We start from the raw sequence: 20711 nt of genomic DNA on the forward strand, positions 1-20711 counted from the left end.
ATATATATATAATATTGTGATAAGCTGAAAAAATTAACTGTGGTATGCAGGTAAAGTAGGATCAGGAGCATAGAGATGGGAACACTGGGCTTTCAGGCAAAACAAAGGTTTATTTAGCCAACTCTTCCCAACATATAGAATGGCATACAGGAACACAGTTCATTAGCGTTGTAACAGCACATATTCAAGATTTTTCCCCTCAGCCAGGTCTGGACTGGGAGTCAAAATAATCCCTGGCATTCCAAGTACAGAGAGGCCCAATCAGTTCCCCACCAGCCCATTAAATAGTGACTTTCTATGGCATCTTATGGCAGCCCCTCTGGCATTTGCCAGAACCCACAAATTGCCAGTCCGAGCCTGTTCTCAGCATACATGGTGGCTTCCACACTCTGGAATATTCTGGGCTTCTCACTAAGCCCTGCTGATTCTCCCCTTCAGGGATACAAATACCTGTTCTGTGCCCTGCTCAGAGAGACCTTCCTAATACTCTCATTAGAATAAAATAGCTTCCCACAGGACAGCCTTCCTGTGGACAGTGAGCTCCAATATGCAAAGTGAACTACTGGAATGGATTATCTGCCTCACCTGTTCCTCCCAGAACACTATGGGGCAGATTTAGTGAAGTGGCCGTCACTAGCGACAATTACCAGAAATCTCATCCACAGGGACATCGCCAATTTACTAACAAGCGAGCGTAGAGGACAATTCACTAGCGAAAGGGATTATTGTTGCGCAGTTTCATGCCCTATCACCAGGCGTATTTCCTAACTATTAAAGATTTTTGTGTTAACAATTTTTTTAAACCAATTTAAAGGGCATGCCACATTTGTTTTAGGGTGGGCTCATGTCTATGGCATTAGAGGATCTCTTTTGTCTTTATTTTGCTTCCTTGGACATGTGTAATAATAAGTGGCCACTTCACGCATTTGCACCAACATCAATCATAAAGACATATATAATATGAACTATATGTACCCGCCCTATTCAAATTAAATTCAAAGTGCAAGTGTACTAATGAAGTTTCGCTAGGCAGAAACGAACGTTAGCGAAAGTTCGCTATGAAATGCTTGCGCTGACCAATTAATGCCAGCGAAACTTCATCAGTGTTCGGCTGCAAAGACAGAACTTTGCATTTTAGTGAATTGGTGTACTGGTAACGAATTTACACCTGACGAAGTGGCGCAAAGTATGGCAAAGCGGTTGCTGGCGAAAATTTACCCTTCATTGATTTTGCCTCTATAGCTTCCAGGGCAGGATAGCTTCCAGGGCAGGGGAGAAACCCACCTTGCAGCTTCCACTATGGGGCAAACAGCACCTTTTAACACATTTTCTCGGGCACTCTACCACATTATTGTGGTATAGTGCCTGAGGAAATGTGTTAAAATGTATATATAAACTAGGCATTTGAGCACTGTCTTTTTAGTGTGAGCTACAGTAACGGAATTACTGCTAGGAGTGTGGCTGCACTAAGGCCCGCACAAGTGCAAATCCACCGCCAACATTGCTTGACTGCACCCGGGCCCTATTCCAGGTAGTTCCGTTACTGGTGAGCTATGTTTCAGTAGATACATAAAGATTGAATCCTCTACTTCTGCATTATATGGATTTTATTGCTTTGTTGCCACCAAGTGAGCTTCGTCTGTTTTTCCTGCAGACTGAAAATGTTCTTCCAATTCACTGTACTCCTGTGTATTTTAACTCTACCTGCTGTGTTTATGGAGGATTGCACTGACAACAGTGTCCCAACAGATGTAAATGCAGAAGATGTGAATATGGAACCAGAGTTAAATGTGGATATTGGCAGGCAAGTAGAGGACACAACAGAAACTCGCAAACGGAGGGAAATAATTGAATAAAAAGTCAGTAGAGACTTTTGATCCGGTGGCGTAAACATGGGATTCATTCTAAAGTACCAGCACACGTAAATATTTTAATCAAAACTTCAGATGTTGCAGGACTTATACTTCAAGAAACCAATCACAAGCTCAGTTGTGTTGCAGTCCTGCAGCAGCCAATCATTGTCCTACTGGCCTATCATTGCTTTCACAAAACGCTGGAGTTGGACGAAATCATATTTATTGCATTAATTGTATAAGCATAAATACCTATATAAGTGCCCTACCGGTATGCAAAAAAAAAAAAAAAGCGCGACTTTTGAATTTTGACACGAGTGACTCTTTTGTCCAAATGCATTAAATTCAATGGGCGTCTAAATAATTTTGAAAAGCGACAATCTTTTTGTCGCAGCTAATTTTCCGACTGTGAATTTTCGCTGCAGTTTCGTGAAAACATTCGCCGTCGACGGAATCTGGAAATTCTCCACCAATCCATGCCTGAATAAATTCGCCCATCACTAGTTACAACCCTGTCAATATTAATGGGCTACATACAGATTAAAAAGCAATTCAAAAGTTGGAAACAATAGAGACCATGTAAACTGTTGCATATACAGTAGTTTACTATTGGTATACAGGCATGGGATCCATTTTCAAAGCGATTCGCAGACCTAATTTGAGTACCCTGAGAAAAAGTTTATTTATGAAACTTAACATAACAAAAAAGAACTTTGATACCAGCCAAAATATTTTCCACTAGCAAAACCTGGGCACCAGATCTGGTAATATCCTGAGATCTGGTATCACCCATTTTCCAGAAAGCTCCAAATTACAAAAAGGCTCTGATAGACTTCATTTTATCCAAATAATCCAAATTTTAAACAATTATTTCCTTTTTCTCTGAAATAATAAAACAGTACCTTGTACTTGATCCCAACTAAGATATAATTAATCCTTATTGGAAGCAAAACCAGCCTATTGGGTTTATTTACTTTTTACATGATTTTCTAGTAGATATAAGGTACAAAGATTCAAATTACATACAGATCCATTTTCCGGAAAACCCCAGGTCCCAAGCATTCTGGATAATAATAGGTTCCATACCTGTACTGCTTTTTGACCATGGAAATCTGTTTTTACATTAGCAGCACCACCCTCTGTATTACCTTTGTGAAATAGCATGAAATAAGGTCATTTGGTTCACAATTAGTGATGGGTGAATAAATTCGCCAGGTGCGAATATGCGCAGAAGTTCCGCGTTTCGCCGCTGCCAAATAAATTGACGCGTCAAAGTTTACGCAAATTGACGCGGGCGGAAAAATTTGAGTTTCGCTAATTTTTTTAGGAGAAATTCGCCCATCGCTGTTCATGTGAATATGTAACACCCATAAATTTAGACATGATTTCTGTATCCAGACAGCAAGTTTGACCCTAGATTTTATTTGAATTGACATGATCTCTGTTTAATTTGCTGGGTATTTCTAATGCTTCCTTACTGATAATGGGTGGCTTTGCTAGGTGTGTTTGGGCAAGGCCAAGAGAAATGCAATCTTGTGCCTAATAAGCAAAATAAGCAGATAAACGTCTAAATCTAAATTACAGGCTTGTTTTTTTTTTAAATTTGCTTCAAAGCTGGCCACACAGCAAAGAGATAACATTGACTGGAACACATCATGTGGGTACAGGAACCTCATTATGTTCATTATAGTTTTTATTTTGATCTGACTTCTGAGCCAAAATGGGAACTGTACGCTAAAAGAAACTAGTGTATGATTGGCTCCTATGTATTATTGTCATTCTCAACTCAATAAACCATATTATCTATTCAGGTTTTGCATACGTGACGTGATTTAAGCTTGCAGTTCTCTTACCATGCACATTCTCCCAACAACTAAAGATTTGGAATACCGGTATGGCACTTATATTGCTACCAAATATGAATTAGGCATATCAAGGTCTAAGTGTCTCTTTGCTATGGTGAATAAGTAATAAAATTGTAATCCAGATTTAATGGAAAGTTATTATAAGGTTTACTATACCTGCTATGTTTACTCTTCTGTTTATTTTCTCTAATGCTGCTGTGTGATAAAGGCATCAATAAATTACTAGCAAAGCAAAAACTCGTTCCTTTTTTTTTTTTATTTTGAAGACAAGCGGTAGTGCTTTCTAGTCCCAAAGTGCAAAAGGGTACCCATATTGCCACCCGAGTTGGCCTTCATTCTGACGCCCCCCCCCCTCCCCACGGCACTCGCCTTTTCAGCGCCGGGGGGGGGGGTCTCTGCACTAGAAGAGCCAAATTTCAGAGTTGAACAATGAAAATTTGCCTCTTGAAGTTACCAGGAGCAGCATTTTTGCTCAACTCGCCTCACTGGCGGAGTGTTGTGTGCAAAGGGTGCCAAAAAAAGAACCCTCCCTAAAGCTGGCCATAGATGCAAAGGTATAGTCGTACAAAACAAAGTTTTGTACAATTTTCAGATTGTGTGTGGAGTGTCCTGACATTTTTCTTACTATGGGGATCGGTTGTTTAGTTGATTGCACAGCTTAAAAGATTTATGTCTGCATGGTATTGCCCATATAATATGCAATTGTCACTAATATTTGTCGGACATAACTTTTGTACATAGTAAGTAAAAAGACACACGTTCATCAAGTTCAACCTTTTAGCTCTATTTTAATCTGCCTAACTGCCAGTTGATCCAGAGTAAGGCAAAAATAAACATTTGAGCCTCTCCAATTTGCCTCAGAGGGGGGAAAATTCCTTCCTGACTCCAAAATGCAATGGCACTAGTGCTATGAGCTATCTTCCATAACCCTGTACCACTGATTCAGGGAGAAGCCACATTTTCACAGCTCTCGCTGTAAAAAAAATCCCTTCCAAATATTTAAACGTAACCTCCTTTCTTCTAATCGGAATGGGTGACCTCCTGTCAGCTGGAAAGACCTACTGGTAAATAAAGCATTAGAGAGATTATTATATGATCCCCAATTTGGCCAGTCTTTCCTTATAGTTAAAGGGATACTGTCATCGGAAAACATGTTTTTTTTTAAAACGCATCAGTTAATAGTGCTACTCCAGCAGAATTCTGCACTGAAATCCATTTCTCAAAAGAGCAAACAGATTTTTTATATTCAATTTTGAAATCTGACATGGGGCTAGACATTTTGTCAATTTCCCAGCTGCCCCCAGTCATGTGACTTGTGCCTGCACTTTAGGAGAGAAATGCTTTCTGGCAGGCTGCTGTTTTTCCTTCTCAATGTAACTGAATGTGTCTCAGTGGGACATGAGTTTTTACTATTGAGTGTTGTTCTTAGATCTACCAGGGAGCTGTTATCTTGTGTTAAGGAGCTGTTATCTGGTTACCTTCCCATTGTTCTTTTGTTTGGCTGCTGGGGGGAAAAAGGGAGGGGGGAGATATCACTCTAACTTGCAGTACAGCAGTAAAGAGTGATTGAAGTTTTTCAGAGCACAAGTCACATGACTTGGGGCAGCTGGGAAATTGACAATATGTCTAGCCCCATGTCAGATTTTAAAATTGAATATAAAAAAATCTGTTTGCTCTTTTGAGAAATGGATTTCAGTGCAGAATTCTGCTGGACCAGCACTATTAACTGATTCATTTTGATAAAAAATCTTTTTCCCATGACAGTATCCCTTTAATATTTCCCATACCTTTTACCAGCTTAGTTGCACTTCTCTGTACCCTCTCTAATACAATAATGTCCTGTTGAGCAGTGGATACCAAAACTGTACGGCATATTCTAGATGGGGCCTTACCAGTGCTATCTGTCAATTAATGTCCAGAACATCATTTGATTATTTTTCTTACTTATTTATCTGAATGGTTAGTATATAACTGATCTTTTATTCAGCTTGTATCCTGTGTAGAAGAAACATATAAAGCCTGGGGGGTGGCCAGATGACTTCTGCATGGACTGGAAAGTGCCTGGTTATCTTTGACTCAATGCTGAGTTGTTGTGGGGAAGTCCCTCAGTCAATTTATGTCCAAGGGGCCTAGGGGCCTAGTTACTAACAATCAAATTTAAAAAAAAAAAATCACAAATCTCTAAAATATGAGTTTTTTCTTTATTTCTTTAAAACGCAAAAAATTGAAGATTTACTAGGGGTAAACCACCAATACAAAAGTTCACCAAGTACAAGTAGTCAACGTCTTTTAGAAGTCAATGGGAGCTGTACTAATCTTATTGGACCATTTTGACCATATTCAGCTTTTTAGAGGTTTTTGGGATTTTGCTAGTAAATGTCTAAAAACTAAAATTTGTATAAGTTTTAGAGGTATTCTATTTTTTTAACGCTTAGTGCATCGTTCAGCATATTTTTCAAATTGTAATTTTTATATTTGGATCGTTTCATTTAATTACTTTCATGACATTCATGGTTTTTAATACAGTATCTCCAAAAACTCTAAAACCACTAAAATTTTGATATTTAATACATAGACCTCCATCATCAGTTTAATCATCCTGCAGAACCTACAAGAGCCCTTCACGTGACAGAACCCTTCTTTGCCAAAGCTAAGGAGGGCCCCTTTACCACCAAACCCTTAACCTGAAGGCATAAAGGGTGCCAAAAAAAAGAACACTCCCTTAAAGGACCAGTAACATCAAAAACATTTTTAAAAAAATTTGTTAGTATACCACGATAAAAAAACGATAATTAAACGTTTCAATCGCACAGCTTTTATTAAGAAATAACTTACCGAAACTCCGCTTGCGCTCCTCTTCAGTAAAGGTGATCCGGTGATCCATCGTGTGGCTCTTGATTTCTCCTTCCATATAGGAGATAGCCAGGGAGGAGAAAGCGAGTGCCGCATGATGGATCGTCGCCGTATCGCCTTTTCTGAAGAGGAGTGCAAGCAGAGTTTCGGTAAGTTATTTCTTAATAAAGGCTGTGTGATTTAAATGTTTAATTAGTCGTGGTGTTTTTTTTTCATGGTATACCAACAATTTTTTTTTTGATTACTGGTCCTTTAAAATGGAATGGTTGCATGAATCCCAAGTCCCACACCACAAACCCAATAAATTCTTGAATTTTCAGACTCTCCTTCACCTCAAGGCTGGGAAGGGGGCTTTTTGTTGGTTCGCCTGATGCTTTCTCTCCCCCCAAATTTCTTCAGTGTATTTTTCAGGGACAGCCGGAACATGATGGCCACAAAGACCTCCCTAATGGGTTAACTATACCCATGTCAGAGCAAAAACACCTAAAAAGAGTATCGGCGACACACATAAGTGCATAAAAAATAATACAATGATATGAAGCACTTAGAAAAAAATGTGTATTCCCCAAAACCTCTACACATATCCTTATATTCACCATCACTATTTGTAAAAAGGTAAATGCCATATTTAAACAAATAATATGGGCTAACTCATGGCTCAGACCTAAGGGCTAATGCCGCAAAAAAGGCAGAAGTGTAATGTGCACAGTTATATAATTCCACCTTCATGAACTGCTAGAATATGTATTTGCACTGCTCGCAAAAGAAAAGCACAGAAACTATTTTTTAAATAAACTTCTTTTATTCATTCAAAAAACATAAGTGCAGGAGTGAAGATAAAAAAAGCACTCAGTAGTACTTCTGAAGCAAGGCCGTTCTAATACTTATCTTCCTACAGAACATAGAGAACATGATTAGGATATTTCTGTTTTACAAGAAGAGCTCCAGATCACAAAGCAGCCAGAGAGTTGTTGTCAGCATGTTTTCTATACCTGTCAAATACTTAAAAACATCAGTATCCGTTTTTGCTAATGTATAAATAACGGGAAATCTACTTCCTATAAATACATTATGCCTACCCTTGGTAGAGCTGTATGCAAACAGGGTGGGCAATGGGCAACAGATGGCATCCCTTTGGATAATCCCAAATCATTGAATTGTGCAAGCTAGAGGAGCACTAGAGGCAGCAAGATGAAGGAGAACCCTGGACTTACCATCTGCCTATGGTGTAGCCTGCATCCATGGATGGGTCCTAAGGGCAAAATATAGGATTTGCAACTGAGGCCTTGGAAGGAAACGCACACTCACATGGCTATGATTAAACATGGGAAACTAGCTGGCAGGATACAATACATGGATTTTAGGAAAACCAGTGGTTTCATCCCTATTTGTAAGTAAACCCTAAAGCTGGCCATAGACGCACAGATCCTATTGTACGAATCGAGGATTCGTACAATTATCAGATCGTGTGTGGAGAGTGCCAACATCTTTCGTCCGGCAGAGCTTGGTCATTCGGTCGATTGGACAGCTTTGATTTTGACCGATCCCGTCTAAGCCCATTGCACATCGTAATCGGATCATTCGGCCATACAGCCAAACGTTCAGATTACCCCCGATATAGCCATGCTCATTAATGGCATATCGGGGAAAGATCACCAAACGAGCGGATCTTTGCGTCTATGGCCACCTTAACAGACCTGTAAAGAAGAATATCTTCGCTTGAATATTATTAATGTAGCAACCTGTGTTTAAAGGTGATGGTCACCCAACATTTAAAATATATATATTTTGCATATTAAAGAATGTGTAAATGTAAGCAACTTTTCAATATACATTAATTAAAAATGGTCAATGATGAAGTTGGCATGCTGTCAAGTGACTTGCACAAACGAGACTGGAGTGTGTATGATCTGGCCTGTGCTCCCGGGTAAAACAGAAATATCTTGGCAACCATTTGTTGCATAGAAGTAATATCTTTGGCAGGAGTTCACAATAGCACCATATTTATAGTCCCTGACTTCAGTTAAAAGCAGTATAAAGGTATATAATGTATATTTACATACAAACATAGGGAAGCTTTGGAACATCTTCCACTTGCAAACCTCAGCACCTATAAGTGACGGCGAGGGAAATTTTTGTCAAATGAAACCGTTTTAGGTCATTGATATGGAACAGAAAACACATTAGGTAGCTAAAGTATAAAATGTAAAAGTTGAAAAAGTCCAGTGATAATTAGTTTTAGCGTTCCTTCCAAAAACGGTGGCACCTCCTCAAATCACAGACTCAAAATGGGTGGAATTTACACAAAAGTTCAACAAGTGTGTAATGTCTGGGAATTTACTGTATATTAGTGTGGCCTGTACATGACTAGCGTGGATCAGGTGGGGCCAGGGTTGTTCACCTCAGTCAGTTGCATCCTTTGAATATATCTGCACCCATCATTGATCTTCCCACCAACCAGAAGTGACTGGTCCCTGTTTCCACAGGAAATAATTCAATTGTGGAAAACTCGTTTGATGCCCCTCTTTCATGTGGGAAGAACTCACTCTACAGAAACACAGGGGTCAGGAAGAAGTTTATTTTATGTCATAAAGAATTCCTTTCTGAATTTATTAAGTAATGTATGGCACAAGGTTATTTTACCCCAGATCAGGTTGAACTTACAATTCAATGGTTTATCTAGATGGACCTGAAATGTATAACTTCACTTGCAATGGAACGTTAAAGGAAAACTATACCCCTTGAACAATGTAGGTCTCTATAAAAAGATTTTGCATAAAACAGCTCATATGTAAAACCCTGCTTAATGTAAATAAATCATTTTCATAATAATGTACTTTTTAAATAGTATGTGCCATTGGGTAATCCTAAATAGAAAATTGCCATTTTAAAAAAATAAGGACAACCCCCTGGGATTGTAGGATTCACAGTGCACACAAACATGTTAGGTCACATGAGCCAATTAACAGACAGAGTTCTGTCTCTTGCTTCCTGTTACAGTTAGAGCTGCAGTATTTCTGGTCAGGTGATCTCTGAGGCAGCACATAGACCATCATGAAATGGTGGTTCAAGGCAAGAGATGTAGAAGGACAATATTTACTTAAATATATATTCCAGTTTGATAAGATTCTTTAATATGCCACTTAATTTGATATAATTTATCTTTTGCTCAAGTATTCATTTTGGGGGTATAGTTTTCCTTTAATTTATGGTCAATATATTGCCCATAGGTGGTTGGTAGAGTTTATAAAGGACATAGATTCTGTGATTATTATAGAGTCATGCTAATTTAAAATTAACCAGAAATGTGTAGATATAGCGAGCCAGCTGGGGATCCCGACTAATGATAAATGTGTGCAGAAAAGATTAGCCAAGGTTTGAGGTTCCAGTAATGCATTGTCAGATTTTATATATTTCTTATAATGACCTTATTTCACTTGATAAAAATTTCACTTTGGATGTGGTATAAAAATAGCACCATTTATAACAAGTAACAGCTGTAAGAATTATATTAATATTCTAAAATACACAACAATTTCCCAGATGTAACAGCACAGGAATACACTGGTCTTTCCCTGTTGACCTTGCAGATTGCATTGTTTTTACAAACTAGGCAAACCATACAAAAATTACAATGTACATCAGTTTTCTCCCCATTTGTAGGTTTTCTTAGCTTCTGTCTTGCTGTGTTTTAGCTGCAGAAACACAAAACAGAATGATCTTTTAATATTTATTAGTAATCACAGAAGCTTTATACGATTTATGTAACTTATTAAGGTGCAGCTACTGTAAGGACTGATCCTTGTACCTATTAAGTGATGACTTCTAGTATCAACATATATAACAACATGGAGTAGATTTTTTTTTTTTAAATCACCACTTTTAATGAGTCATGTCCACAAATTATATCACTTTTTATGTACCTGTAAATTATATCCTTATAAATGGCTTAGTGATGTCATCAGTTATAAATGGAGCTTAGTGATGTCATTTCTGTCACAAGACTCACTGAAACTTGTGTATTATAATAAATAAAGTACCCGTTGTTGGAAAAGATGAGGATTTTAGAAGTAACCTCGGAGTTCCATGACCATGACCTGATCATAATAGCCTTATATTTTACAATAGGGGGTACTGACTTCACTATATAATTTACAGGATAATTCATGGGTGTATCATGTATACGTATTAACTGATTGGTGAATGAATTAAGTGGAAAAAGTTGGTCACTAAGTTAACTGATACACGGTCCATAGAAGTGAGGGTTAAATGTAACCGTTGAAGGCAATTTGCAGTCACAAACAAGGTTCTTTGTCTCTTCTCTTTTTAAACAATCAATTTTATCCTTGTGTGTACTGTAGTTTTACGAGACACTTTAATAAAGAAAGTTAGTGAAACCCTTTTACTGGGAATATCATTTAACTCCAAAATGACTTTTAACTCCCTCATATTTTAAAGCAGGAGACATTAGAGGGGTCATTAATATAAGCTCACACAAGCAGATTTGAAAATTCGAATTCAAAAAGACCAAGGCCGAAATGAAATCGAAGGTTTTTTTTTGCCCAAATAGGTTCGTTTTTGATCGAATAGGTCCGTTTTCAGTCGAATTCGAATTGTACGAATCGAAGTAATAGCGCATTCGAATCATACGATTCAATGTTTTTCCCAAAAAAAACTCCAATTTTTCAAAGTCCACCAATTGACTCCAAATAGGTTCTAGGAGGCCCATAGGCTAAAACAGCAATTCGGCAGGTTTTAGATGGCAAATGGTCGATGTCGAAGTTTTAAAGAGACAGTACATGATAAATTTCGAAATTCGAATTTCAGATTTTTTTTTCAAATTCGAATCGAATTTGGACTATTCTCTAGTCGAAGTACAGAAAAATTAGCTTGAAATTTTAATTTTTTTAATTAGAATTTTCACTTCTACCTTTGATAAATCTGCCCCTAAGCTTAGTTTTTGTTCAAAGAGTAAAAAAAAAAAAACATGGCAGATTGCTCCTATCTTTTGCACATTTGCCCTTGCCCTGCACTAGGTAACTAACCCCTTATTTCGTATAATACCAATTTAAATTAGTTCTATGACGCAAGCACAATGGGGTGCCAACTTTTCTGCAATAAAAAATACTGGCCTTGGTATATTTCTTTTTTTATTTTCCTTCCCTATTTATAACATTGACAGAAAGTATAATTTTGCTGGCCAGGTGGCAACCCTGTTTATGAGGAGAGATCTGTGAAAGTTATTCATGTCTTTTAATTATTCTAAATATTTTTTGCAGGAGTTGGCAGCATGTGCTGTGTGGTATGACCAGCCAGCAGCCAATCTGAATAAGAGTTATCTCAACATTCCTTATTTCTTCTAATCCATCCAAGCATTCCTGAGCCCTCATATCTTTTTTTCAGTAAGCTCGTGCCCCTTTACAGGGGCTCAGATCAAAACTATTGAAAAAGGGAGGCATTTTAGTGGTATTAAAATTAAAACACACACTAGAATGAAGTAATGCATTTAAAGTGAATAATCTTCATGAATTAATTAAAAAATTAATAAATTAAAAAATAAATGAAAGAATATACTAGGTGGTAGGTTTGTATCTCTAACACACCTGCTGCTTTCCTGTGATCACATCGCTGCTCACATTGTTCCTTCTCATCAAATCGATTGAGGTTTCCGCCGCAGCCACTGTAAACAAACGGGCGGCATTCTCCGACGACATGGTTATAATACCATTTCAAGGTGTATTTGGCACAGTCTCCCTCCCCCATTGGGAAATTGCATAGATCTAGAAGGATAAACAATAACAAACCACATCAAGAATACAAAACAATATATCTACCTATAGTGGAAAATATATATATATATATTTGTGTTACCTTGATTTGATACATCTCTTTTCCTTCTCTCATTTGCAGCTGGTTCAGATGCTATAGTCACATCTGAAACATAATGAGAAGTTCTTTCCTGAGCTTTCAGGAAACTATAAACTAAAAAAACTCTTATGCCAAAAGTCTGTTCTTTCTATTACACCCATTTATATTCATTTCTATTACTGAGGCAGGGCAGATATGGCATCGCACAAATGTAACCGTACCTATTAAATGCTATTATACTATGTAATGTCTTGGATATGCTTTGTAGTAAACTCAAGGAGGTCCAGACAACTGAAGAAATGAGCACGCACTCCTGATGCACAACAATGTTGGTAAAACTTGATTTTATTCCATGAATTCATGGAATTAAATTGAGTTTTACCTACATCTGTGTGCATAAGGAGTGCGTGCTCATTTCTTTCAGTTGTCTGCACCTTCACCCCAAGCTACGGCTTCTGGGCAACTTCGGGCGACTATGGAAAATGCATTGCCGCATGTGCTTTAGCGCAGCCGACTTTTCATTATAGTCTGTGGGAAAACATGCTGAGGCAGTTCAGGGAGATTGTCGCTCAGAAGATGAGGCGATTAGTCGCCAGGCGACAAAATCTCTGCGAATCTCCTCGTGTGAACTAAACCTTAAGTGCTGTTCTTAGATCTTGCAGGCAGCTGTTATCTTGTGTTAGGGAGCTGCTATCTCATTACCTTCCCATTGTTCTGTTGTTTGGCTGCTGGGGGGGGAGGGAGGGGGTGATATCACTCCAACTTGCAGTACAGCAGTAAAGAATGATTGAAGTTTATGAGAGCACAAGTCACATGACTGGAGGCAGCTGGGAAATTGACAATATGTCTAGCCCCATGTCAGAATTTAAAATTGAATATAACAAAATCTGTTTGATCTTTTGAAAAATGTATTTCAGTGCAGAATTCTGCTGGAGCAGCACTATTAACTGATGCCTTTTTTAAAAAAAATGTTTTCCCATGACGGTATCCCTTTAAAGAAAACAGACTTAACTAAAGGGACATTTGTATGGAAATGTATTCTATGCATAGGACACAAAGCTGGGAGCTATTTACAACAATGCTGCATGCTTAAGCACAAATATGGAATGACTTGCCATCAGCTAACAGAGTACTTTCTGTTCCATCCTCATCCAAGTATTCCTTGTAATCCTCTTCTGTGTATACATGTTCATATTCAGGATCATTAGAGTTAACCACCAACTTCACCTCCTTTCCTGCAAAGGACAAACCGCAGGCAGCAGAATTAATAAATAGCCTTTAATATAAAAGAGCTGGAGAAGACAAGAAAACGAAACAGAACCAGACACAGCTTCTATCAAAAGATATGTGACAAAGAAATAAATCATTGCACAACAATGCTAGCATTGTAATTTATCAAGTAGAATGAACTCCAGGGAGACATCCTTCATGCTTTTATTATTTATTTTAAATAAATAGCAAAACTATCAGAGTAACAGAATGAAGAGCTACACAGGGCTAAACTAAGGTTGCACTGAATTCAGATTATTTTGTAATGTAGTTATACAGGTATCCAGAAACCCTATATACAGAATGATTGCAGAAAGGCCATCTCACAATTTATCCAAATAATCCAATTATTTTTCTCTGTAATAATAAAACAGTACCTTGTACTTGATCCCAACTAATATATAATTAATCCTTATTGGAAGCAGAACTAGATTATTGAGTGTATTAAATGTATACATGATTTTATACTAGACTTAAGGTATGAAGATCCAAATTACTGAAAAATCCATTACCTGGAAAGCCCCAGGTCCAGAGCATAAGAGGATAACAGGCCCCATACCTGTATATCAGTTGTGAAAGTACAGTTAAAGGAACTGTTCAGTATAAAAATAAAAACTGTGTAAATAGACAGGCTGTGCAAAATAAAAAATGTTTCTAATACAGTTAGTTAGCCAAAAATTTAATGTAAAAAGGCTGGAGTGACTGGCTATCTAAATATATTAGAAACTATATATTATTACTATATATCTAACTATATTAGAAATATTTTTTATTTTGCACAGCCTATCTATTTATCCAGTTTTTATTTTCTACACTGAACATACACTGTATGTAAATATGTAAATACAAAGGCTTGGATTTGTTCTGCTAAAAACTGAATCCCGTATTCAATACATTCTCCTTCAATAAGAGAAGACTTGGGAAAGCAAGAGGTAACATGAATGAAAAGTCCTCAAAGAGAAGGAGCAATGTGAAGGAACTATTACGTCAATGACAAGCAAAGGAAAGCCAACCATAACCACTTACCTACTGTACATCATAGAATCTTAAGTACTGGCTGTCAAGTACCTGACTGCCAGCATTGTAGACCCTAAGTTTCTTAGTTTCCCTTTGAGCTTTGCTTAACAAAATGCATTGTGGCAACATTAAAACCAGACCACAGGGAAATGGTTAGCCAGAAAGAAACTGTTGATTAGTCCTTAGTTAGAAGCAGTTGCTTAACAGAGAAGATTCAAAAACACCAGCCCCAGCTCCAGTCCCTTGAGACATGATCTGCACCATAAAAACTCTTGAGAGACCATGCCATATGTGAAGCTTTAAGAATGAATGGGTCAGCCTGAATTGGTTTAGATTTACTGGAATTGTGTAATTTGGGTCTATAAATCAGGACCTGGCATAAATTAGGCATTTGCACATCACGAATCTCCATGATTCCTACAAATTAATCAGGATGAACCAACAAATGGCACTGCTTATACTGTACATAATGTACGTGCATTATCCAATACTGACCTGTTAGACCTGTATTTGTTTAAAAGACATGCTTAGTTGAATGTTACATACCCTGCTATTCCTCTACTGAGCTTAACTATAGGAGTTATTGTTTAGACAATGAATTTGAATAGAAGAAGACCCATTGTTTTATCCCAGCAAGAGACCACAAAGCTGAGAAGACTACAGAACCAGGTAATTTATTGTCAGTGGGTATTTTATAGAGCAGAAAAGCTCCCCTTTGGATGCAGAATGCAAAAACACCATCCTCTTGTTGCAGCACACAAGGCTGCTGGTTTAAACTCACCATCATCTTCTTCAATATGAGAGAACTTTAGGGCTGGGACTGGGACAAGACGTGGGTTAGGTGGATACGATGGGGGAGATGGATTGTTGGAAAGAAAACCTGGGTGGTGTAAGGACATAACACACAATTTAAAAGAAGGCAGACATGATGGCTGACTTCACAATGATGACATGGGACAGAGTAACAAAAAAACAGTTTCAATGTTAGCCAACATGGCGGTTTTTATAGATTTTTAAATGTTTTAAGAGATACTGACATCAAATATGAGCAGGGCCCAATATCATGTGGATGGCACCTAGTTTTGTCCAAATAGCTGTATTGTTAGAGCTACAAAAGAAATACAGACCCAGGTAAGTAGCAACGATGGTCAAGTTGTACTTGTACAGCAACCCGACTACCTAAAGCACTCCTAAGTCAGTCGCGTTTGCAATTTCAAAATGTATCTTAGAAAATACAAGTGATGGCACTAGGGGGCACATTTACTTAGCTCGAGTGAAGGATTAGAATAAAAAATACTTTGAATTTCGAAGTATTTTTTTGGCTACTTCGACCATCGAATTGGCTACTTCGACCTTCAGCTATGACTTCGACTTCAAATTGAACTAAAAATAGTTCGACTATTCGACCATTCGATAGTCGAAGTACCGTCTCTTTAAAAAAAAAAACTTCGACCACCAATGTTAGCCTATGGGGAAGGTCCCCATAGGCTTTCTAGCCAATTTGGGATCGAAGGAAAACCATTCGATCGATAGATTAAAATTATTCCTTCTTTCGATCGTTCAAACGAACAAATTGCGCTAAATCGTTCGACTTCGATATTCAAAGTCAAAGGATTTAACTTTGAGGGTCGAATATCGAGGGTTAATTAACCCTCGATATTCGACCAATGGGAAATGTGCCCCTAGGTGCCATCCCCAGCATATAGGCTTGAAAACAGCAATGCCAGATGTAATTTTTCTATAGTGAGCCTTACTTTACATTGCTTCAGTACTGAGTTGTTTTGGAATCAATATAAGGCACAAATTTAAAATTATTCCTTTTACTGAATTTAATACCTTTATTATATGCTGTTTATTTTTAAATATTTTAAAATCAGAAGACCAGTGTCATTAAATAAGTAGCTCTTTATGGAATTTGATCTAACCTACATATTGTTTTGAAGTGAGCATTATACAATCCAGATTTTACAAGAAGACTCCATTATTAAAGGGGAACTATTGTGAAAATGTAAAATGTAATTTAAGCTTAAACTCATGAAAATAAGAAACTTTCTCTATATAATCGTTTAAATATTACCTACCATTTCTAAAATAATTAAGTTAGTATTCTGTATCCTCCTCCCAGCATCTGTCTCTCTTCATGCAGGAGTCGGAGAAGATTTTTCTTGACAGTTAGGTCTATTACATCTTTTAGATGGGCATTCTTTGCTTAGAAGGTGTATTAGAGATCACTCTAACCAACTGCAACAAATATCCTTACTGTGAGTAATATCTAATATATCTAGGCAAAGGAAGTCCCTCTAAACCAGTGATCCCCAACCAGTGACTTGTGAGCAACATGTTGCTCTCCAACCCCTTGGCTGTTGCTCCCAGTGGCCCGAAAGCAGGTACTTATTTTTGAATCCTTGGCTTGGAGGCAACTTTTTGTTCCATAAAAACAAGATGTACTGCCAAACAGAGTCTTCTGTAGGTTTGCCAGGTCAGATAGGCCAATCACAGGCCATATTTGGTATCCCCAGGAACTTTTTGCATGCCTATGTTGCTCTCCAACATTTTTTCCATCTGAATGTTGCTCACGGGTGAAAAAGGTTGGGGACCCCTGCTCTAAACTATCAATCCAAATTTGACTTTGACTCCTCTATGATGAGAGAAAGAAGAGAGATAGATACATGAGAGGAGGATGGTGAAAATTAACCTGATTATTTAGAAACAGTACAGAATTTTCAACAGATCCTATTTAGAAAGGTTCTGTTTCCAGGAGATGAAGCATATATATTAAATTTTCATATTCTTGATAATTTATCTGTAAATTCTCTATATCAGAGCCAGAGTAAAAGGTTAGGGGGCTCTAGCTATAATAAAAGAATGTAAAAAATGAATATTACTCAGGAATGTCTAGCTTGTATCCCTGCTGCAGCTATTGAAATCCAGAAACCTAAGACCTTTGACAACATTATGCTATTGGCGGGATGTTGTGATTTGCTGGATGGACACTGGTTGGACCTCACTAATATAAAAAGGTAAAATGACATTACATCACATCTAAAATTACAGTTTTTAGACAATATTATATACCTTATAGAGATATTTTCTATGTCTAACTAAATCACCGCTTCTCTTTAATACTGTTTTTAATTTACTCTGCTTTAAAGACAAACGTGGGATAGTTCATCATGCAAAGGGGGAGGGGGGTCATCACAAAACAAAATGCATGGGCTGAGCAGTTAGTACTGGATAAAGTGGAAACTCTAAATATCTAAGATACAGGCACAGGCTCATTCACAGAAAATAGAAACACATTGGCCTCGTGTGCCAATGTGTTTCTATTTTCACTGATTGAGGGGAGAAGCCGTACTCCTGACACTGTGCACCGGACGTTATCTGTCTAGGATTCTGTAAGAGTGTGCGCTGTCTCATCTGTATTCTCATTCACAGAAAAGACACAGACAGAACCCACAAACCTTGACTGGTGCCATGATGAAATGAGTGAGTGTCTGATCTAGCAGTAGGCAGCATATTCATGACACAAATGTGCATGGATGGATTACAAAATGTAGTTGAATAATGGGTGATTTATTAAACCAACATATGGATACAGTCATAGTTGTGCTTATCATAGGGACCATACCACCAAAGGTCTAGGGCAATAGTCTTAAGGGATTTATTATAGAGGCTCTTCTGCTAGTTCTGATAAAACTAGTTTTTATCTTAAAAATCATGATTCAGGGTAGGCCTAGACTATTGGACTTTTGGGCTCTAATCTCCCTAACAGCCTAGGTCCTCACAAGCTATGAATGCACCCCTTAATAAAAGTGACCCTTTAACATGTCAGACATATATCTCCAGACGTTGTTCCACTTCTATCGTAGTAAACTGTGCAGTAGTGCTATCATATCTCCGTTCTGTAAAGAATGATCTAAAATTGCATGGCAGTTGTAAAATATTACCCACAGGATTTACATGGAATGACAACTGACCTCCACAGGCTGCAGAAAAAAAAAGAAAAAAGACTAACATTAATTTGGCAAAAACATCTACCTGACAATTAAATCTTGACAATTTGACTTGTTCTTTCTATTAGTGATGCACGAATAAATTCGCAGTTTAAAAATCTGTCATGTCAAAAACAATTGGTGCGCATCAGAATTGTTACTCGCTTCAAAATTGCCAACCATCAAAATGATTCGGACACCTATTGACTTAAATGCATTTGGACCAAATAGTCGCGCATATAAAAATTGGCGCTTGCGTCAAAATTTACATGCTTCAATGTGTTTTGCGAATTTAAGCTTACATAGAATTGTTCACTGACCTTCAACCTAAATAATGTCCATTGCATTTAAAGGATAACTAAACCTAGAAAACATGGCTAGAAATGCTGTAATTTATATACTGAAATTACTGAACCAGCCTAAAATTCAGCATTCCTATAGTAGTAATGATTCAGGCCTTCAAAGTTGTCACAGGAGTTTACCATCTTGGATTTTGATAGTGTCTGCGAAACACACATGATCAGTGTGCTTTGGGCAGCTGTTGAGAAGCTCAGATTAGGGGCCATCGCAGAAATGAAGATGGGGAGCTACTGAAGGCAATTTTGGAGGCACGCATCATTATTGCTGAAAGGATGTGGTTAGCTTGGGTTGGTACAGAAGCCCAAATATAATGTACAACATTTGTGCTCTACTTCTTTAGTTCTCCTTTAAACCATATGAGAATACGGATCAGCGGTATGCTGCCTCATAATGGTACATGTCAAAATCAAGACAGGTCTGGCGAGCCCTCAAAATGTCACCAAACTACAATTTTCAACATCTCCTTTGACTGTAAGTTGGATGCAGGAATTTGGTATGGCACCAATAGCCTATTGCTGCCAATAAGAGCATTTAAGAGAATGACCATTTTATATCAAGAATCAAAATGAAGTAGGTGAAACAACCAACCCAGAAAACAGACGCTAGATATAGCAGGATAAGAATTAAATGCAGAATATATTTTTATTTTCAATATTTAAAGCACATGGTTTTTTATCAAGGGAACAAGGTAAAACAAGGCATAGGTTTGCCCTTAACTGGCCTAAGGCAGGACCTTAAATTTATGAGCATTACCTAAAACTATGGTTTTATAAGATCATAGCTACATATTTCTTGTTCAAAGATTATGGGATCAAACTGCTCTAAACTGGTTCCATTGCATATAAAGGCATAGGTTGTATAGAAAAGGTTTGTTCAGGTAACTCACCGCAGTTTTGGCTCATTTCCTGCCTTACAAAATTTCGAACGTCTTCTTCCTGAAGACAAAAATAATTAACAATAAGGTTGATGAATACAATCCCCATTATGATTTGGGCATGTTAATAAAGGGACATTGAACAAGTCACAGTATTGATCCTTTATCAATACTGGTGTGAACACAAATGGGCATATTGTAAATAAAATATCTGGACTATAAAATGAGTGTTGAAGTACAGGTATGGGATCCTTTATCTGGAAACCCCTTTATCCAGAAAGCTCTCACAGACTCCATTTTATCCAAATAATCCAAATGTTTAAAAACAATTTCCTTTTTCTCTGTAATAATAAAACAGTACCTTGTACTTGATCCCAACTAAGATATACTTATCCTTATTGGAAGTAAAACCAGCCTATTGGGTTTATTTAATGTTTACATTAATTTCTAGTAGACTTTAAATATGAAGATCCAAATTATAGAAAGATCTGTTATCCGGGAAAGCCCCTGGTGCCAAGCATTCTGGATAACAGGTCCCATACCTGTACTGCTTTGCAGAACTGAAATAACTGAAGAACATACCGTCATGCCTGGAGTCCCCTTTTCTCCTTTTCCACCATCTACACCAATCATACCCTACAACATGTATGAAATCGGTGTAAAGAAGAATTTGGTCAGTTACATTTATGTCAGGGTCATAATATTAAAAAAAATTGTAAATAACAGCAAAAGTGAAAAAACAGAACCCCAAGCAATGCAC

General features: G+C 37.6%; 1 protein-coding gene across 6 annotated transcripts in view; it reads right to left on the bottom strand.

The window, feature by feature from the left end:
- Window positions 1–9809: 9809 nt before the first annotated feature.
- LOC108715880 (collagen alpha-1(VII) chain) overlaps window positions 9810–20711 on the bottom strand; it is a 138511-nt gene continuing 127609 nt past the window's right edge. For 5 of the 6 annotated variants that reach the window (XM_018261401.2, XM_018261404.2, XM_018261402.2 and 2 more), the window contains 8 exons: window positions 20534–20587; window positions 19964–20012; window positions 18703–18711; window positions 15507–15605; window positions 13555–13674; window positions 12443–12505; window positions 12175–12351; window positions 9810–10266 (listed from right to left, as the gene is read on the bottom strand). In XM_018261401.2, the coding sequence (XP_018116890.1) occupies window positions 10241–10266; window positions 12175–12351; window positions 12443–12505; window positions 13555–13674; window positions 15507–15605; window positions 18703–18711; window positions 19964–20012; window positions 20534–20587 (597 nt within the window). In that variant the 3' untranslated portion in view covers window positions 9810–10240. The remainder of the gene's footprint in view (window positions 10267–12174; window positions 12352–12442; window positions 12506–13554; window positions 13675–15506; window positions 15606–18702; window positions 18712–19963; window positions 20013–20533; window positions 20588–20711) is intronic. The other variant, XM_018261403.2, reaches the window with a different exon arrangement.

The sequence above is a fragment of the Xenopus laevis genome, chromosome 4S, assembly GCF_017654675.1.
Source record: "Xenopus laevis strain J_2021 chromosome 4S, Xenopus_laevis_v10.1, whole genome shotgun sequence".
In the NCBI taxonomy this organism is placed as follows: Eukaryota; Metazoa; Chordata; class Amphibia; order Anura; family Pipidae; genus Xenopus; species Xenopus laevis.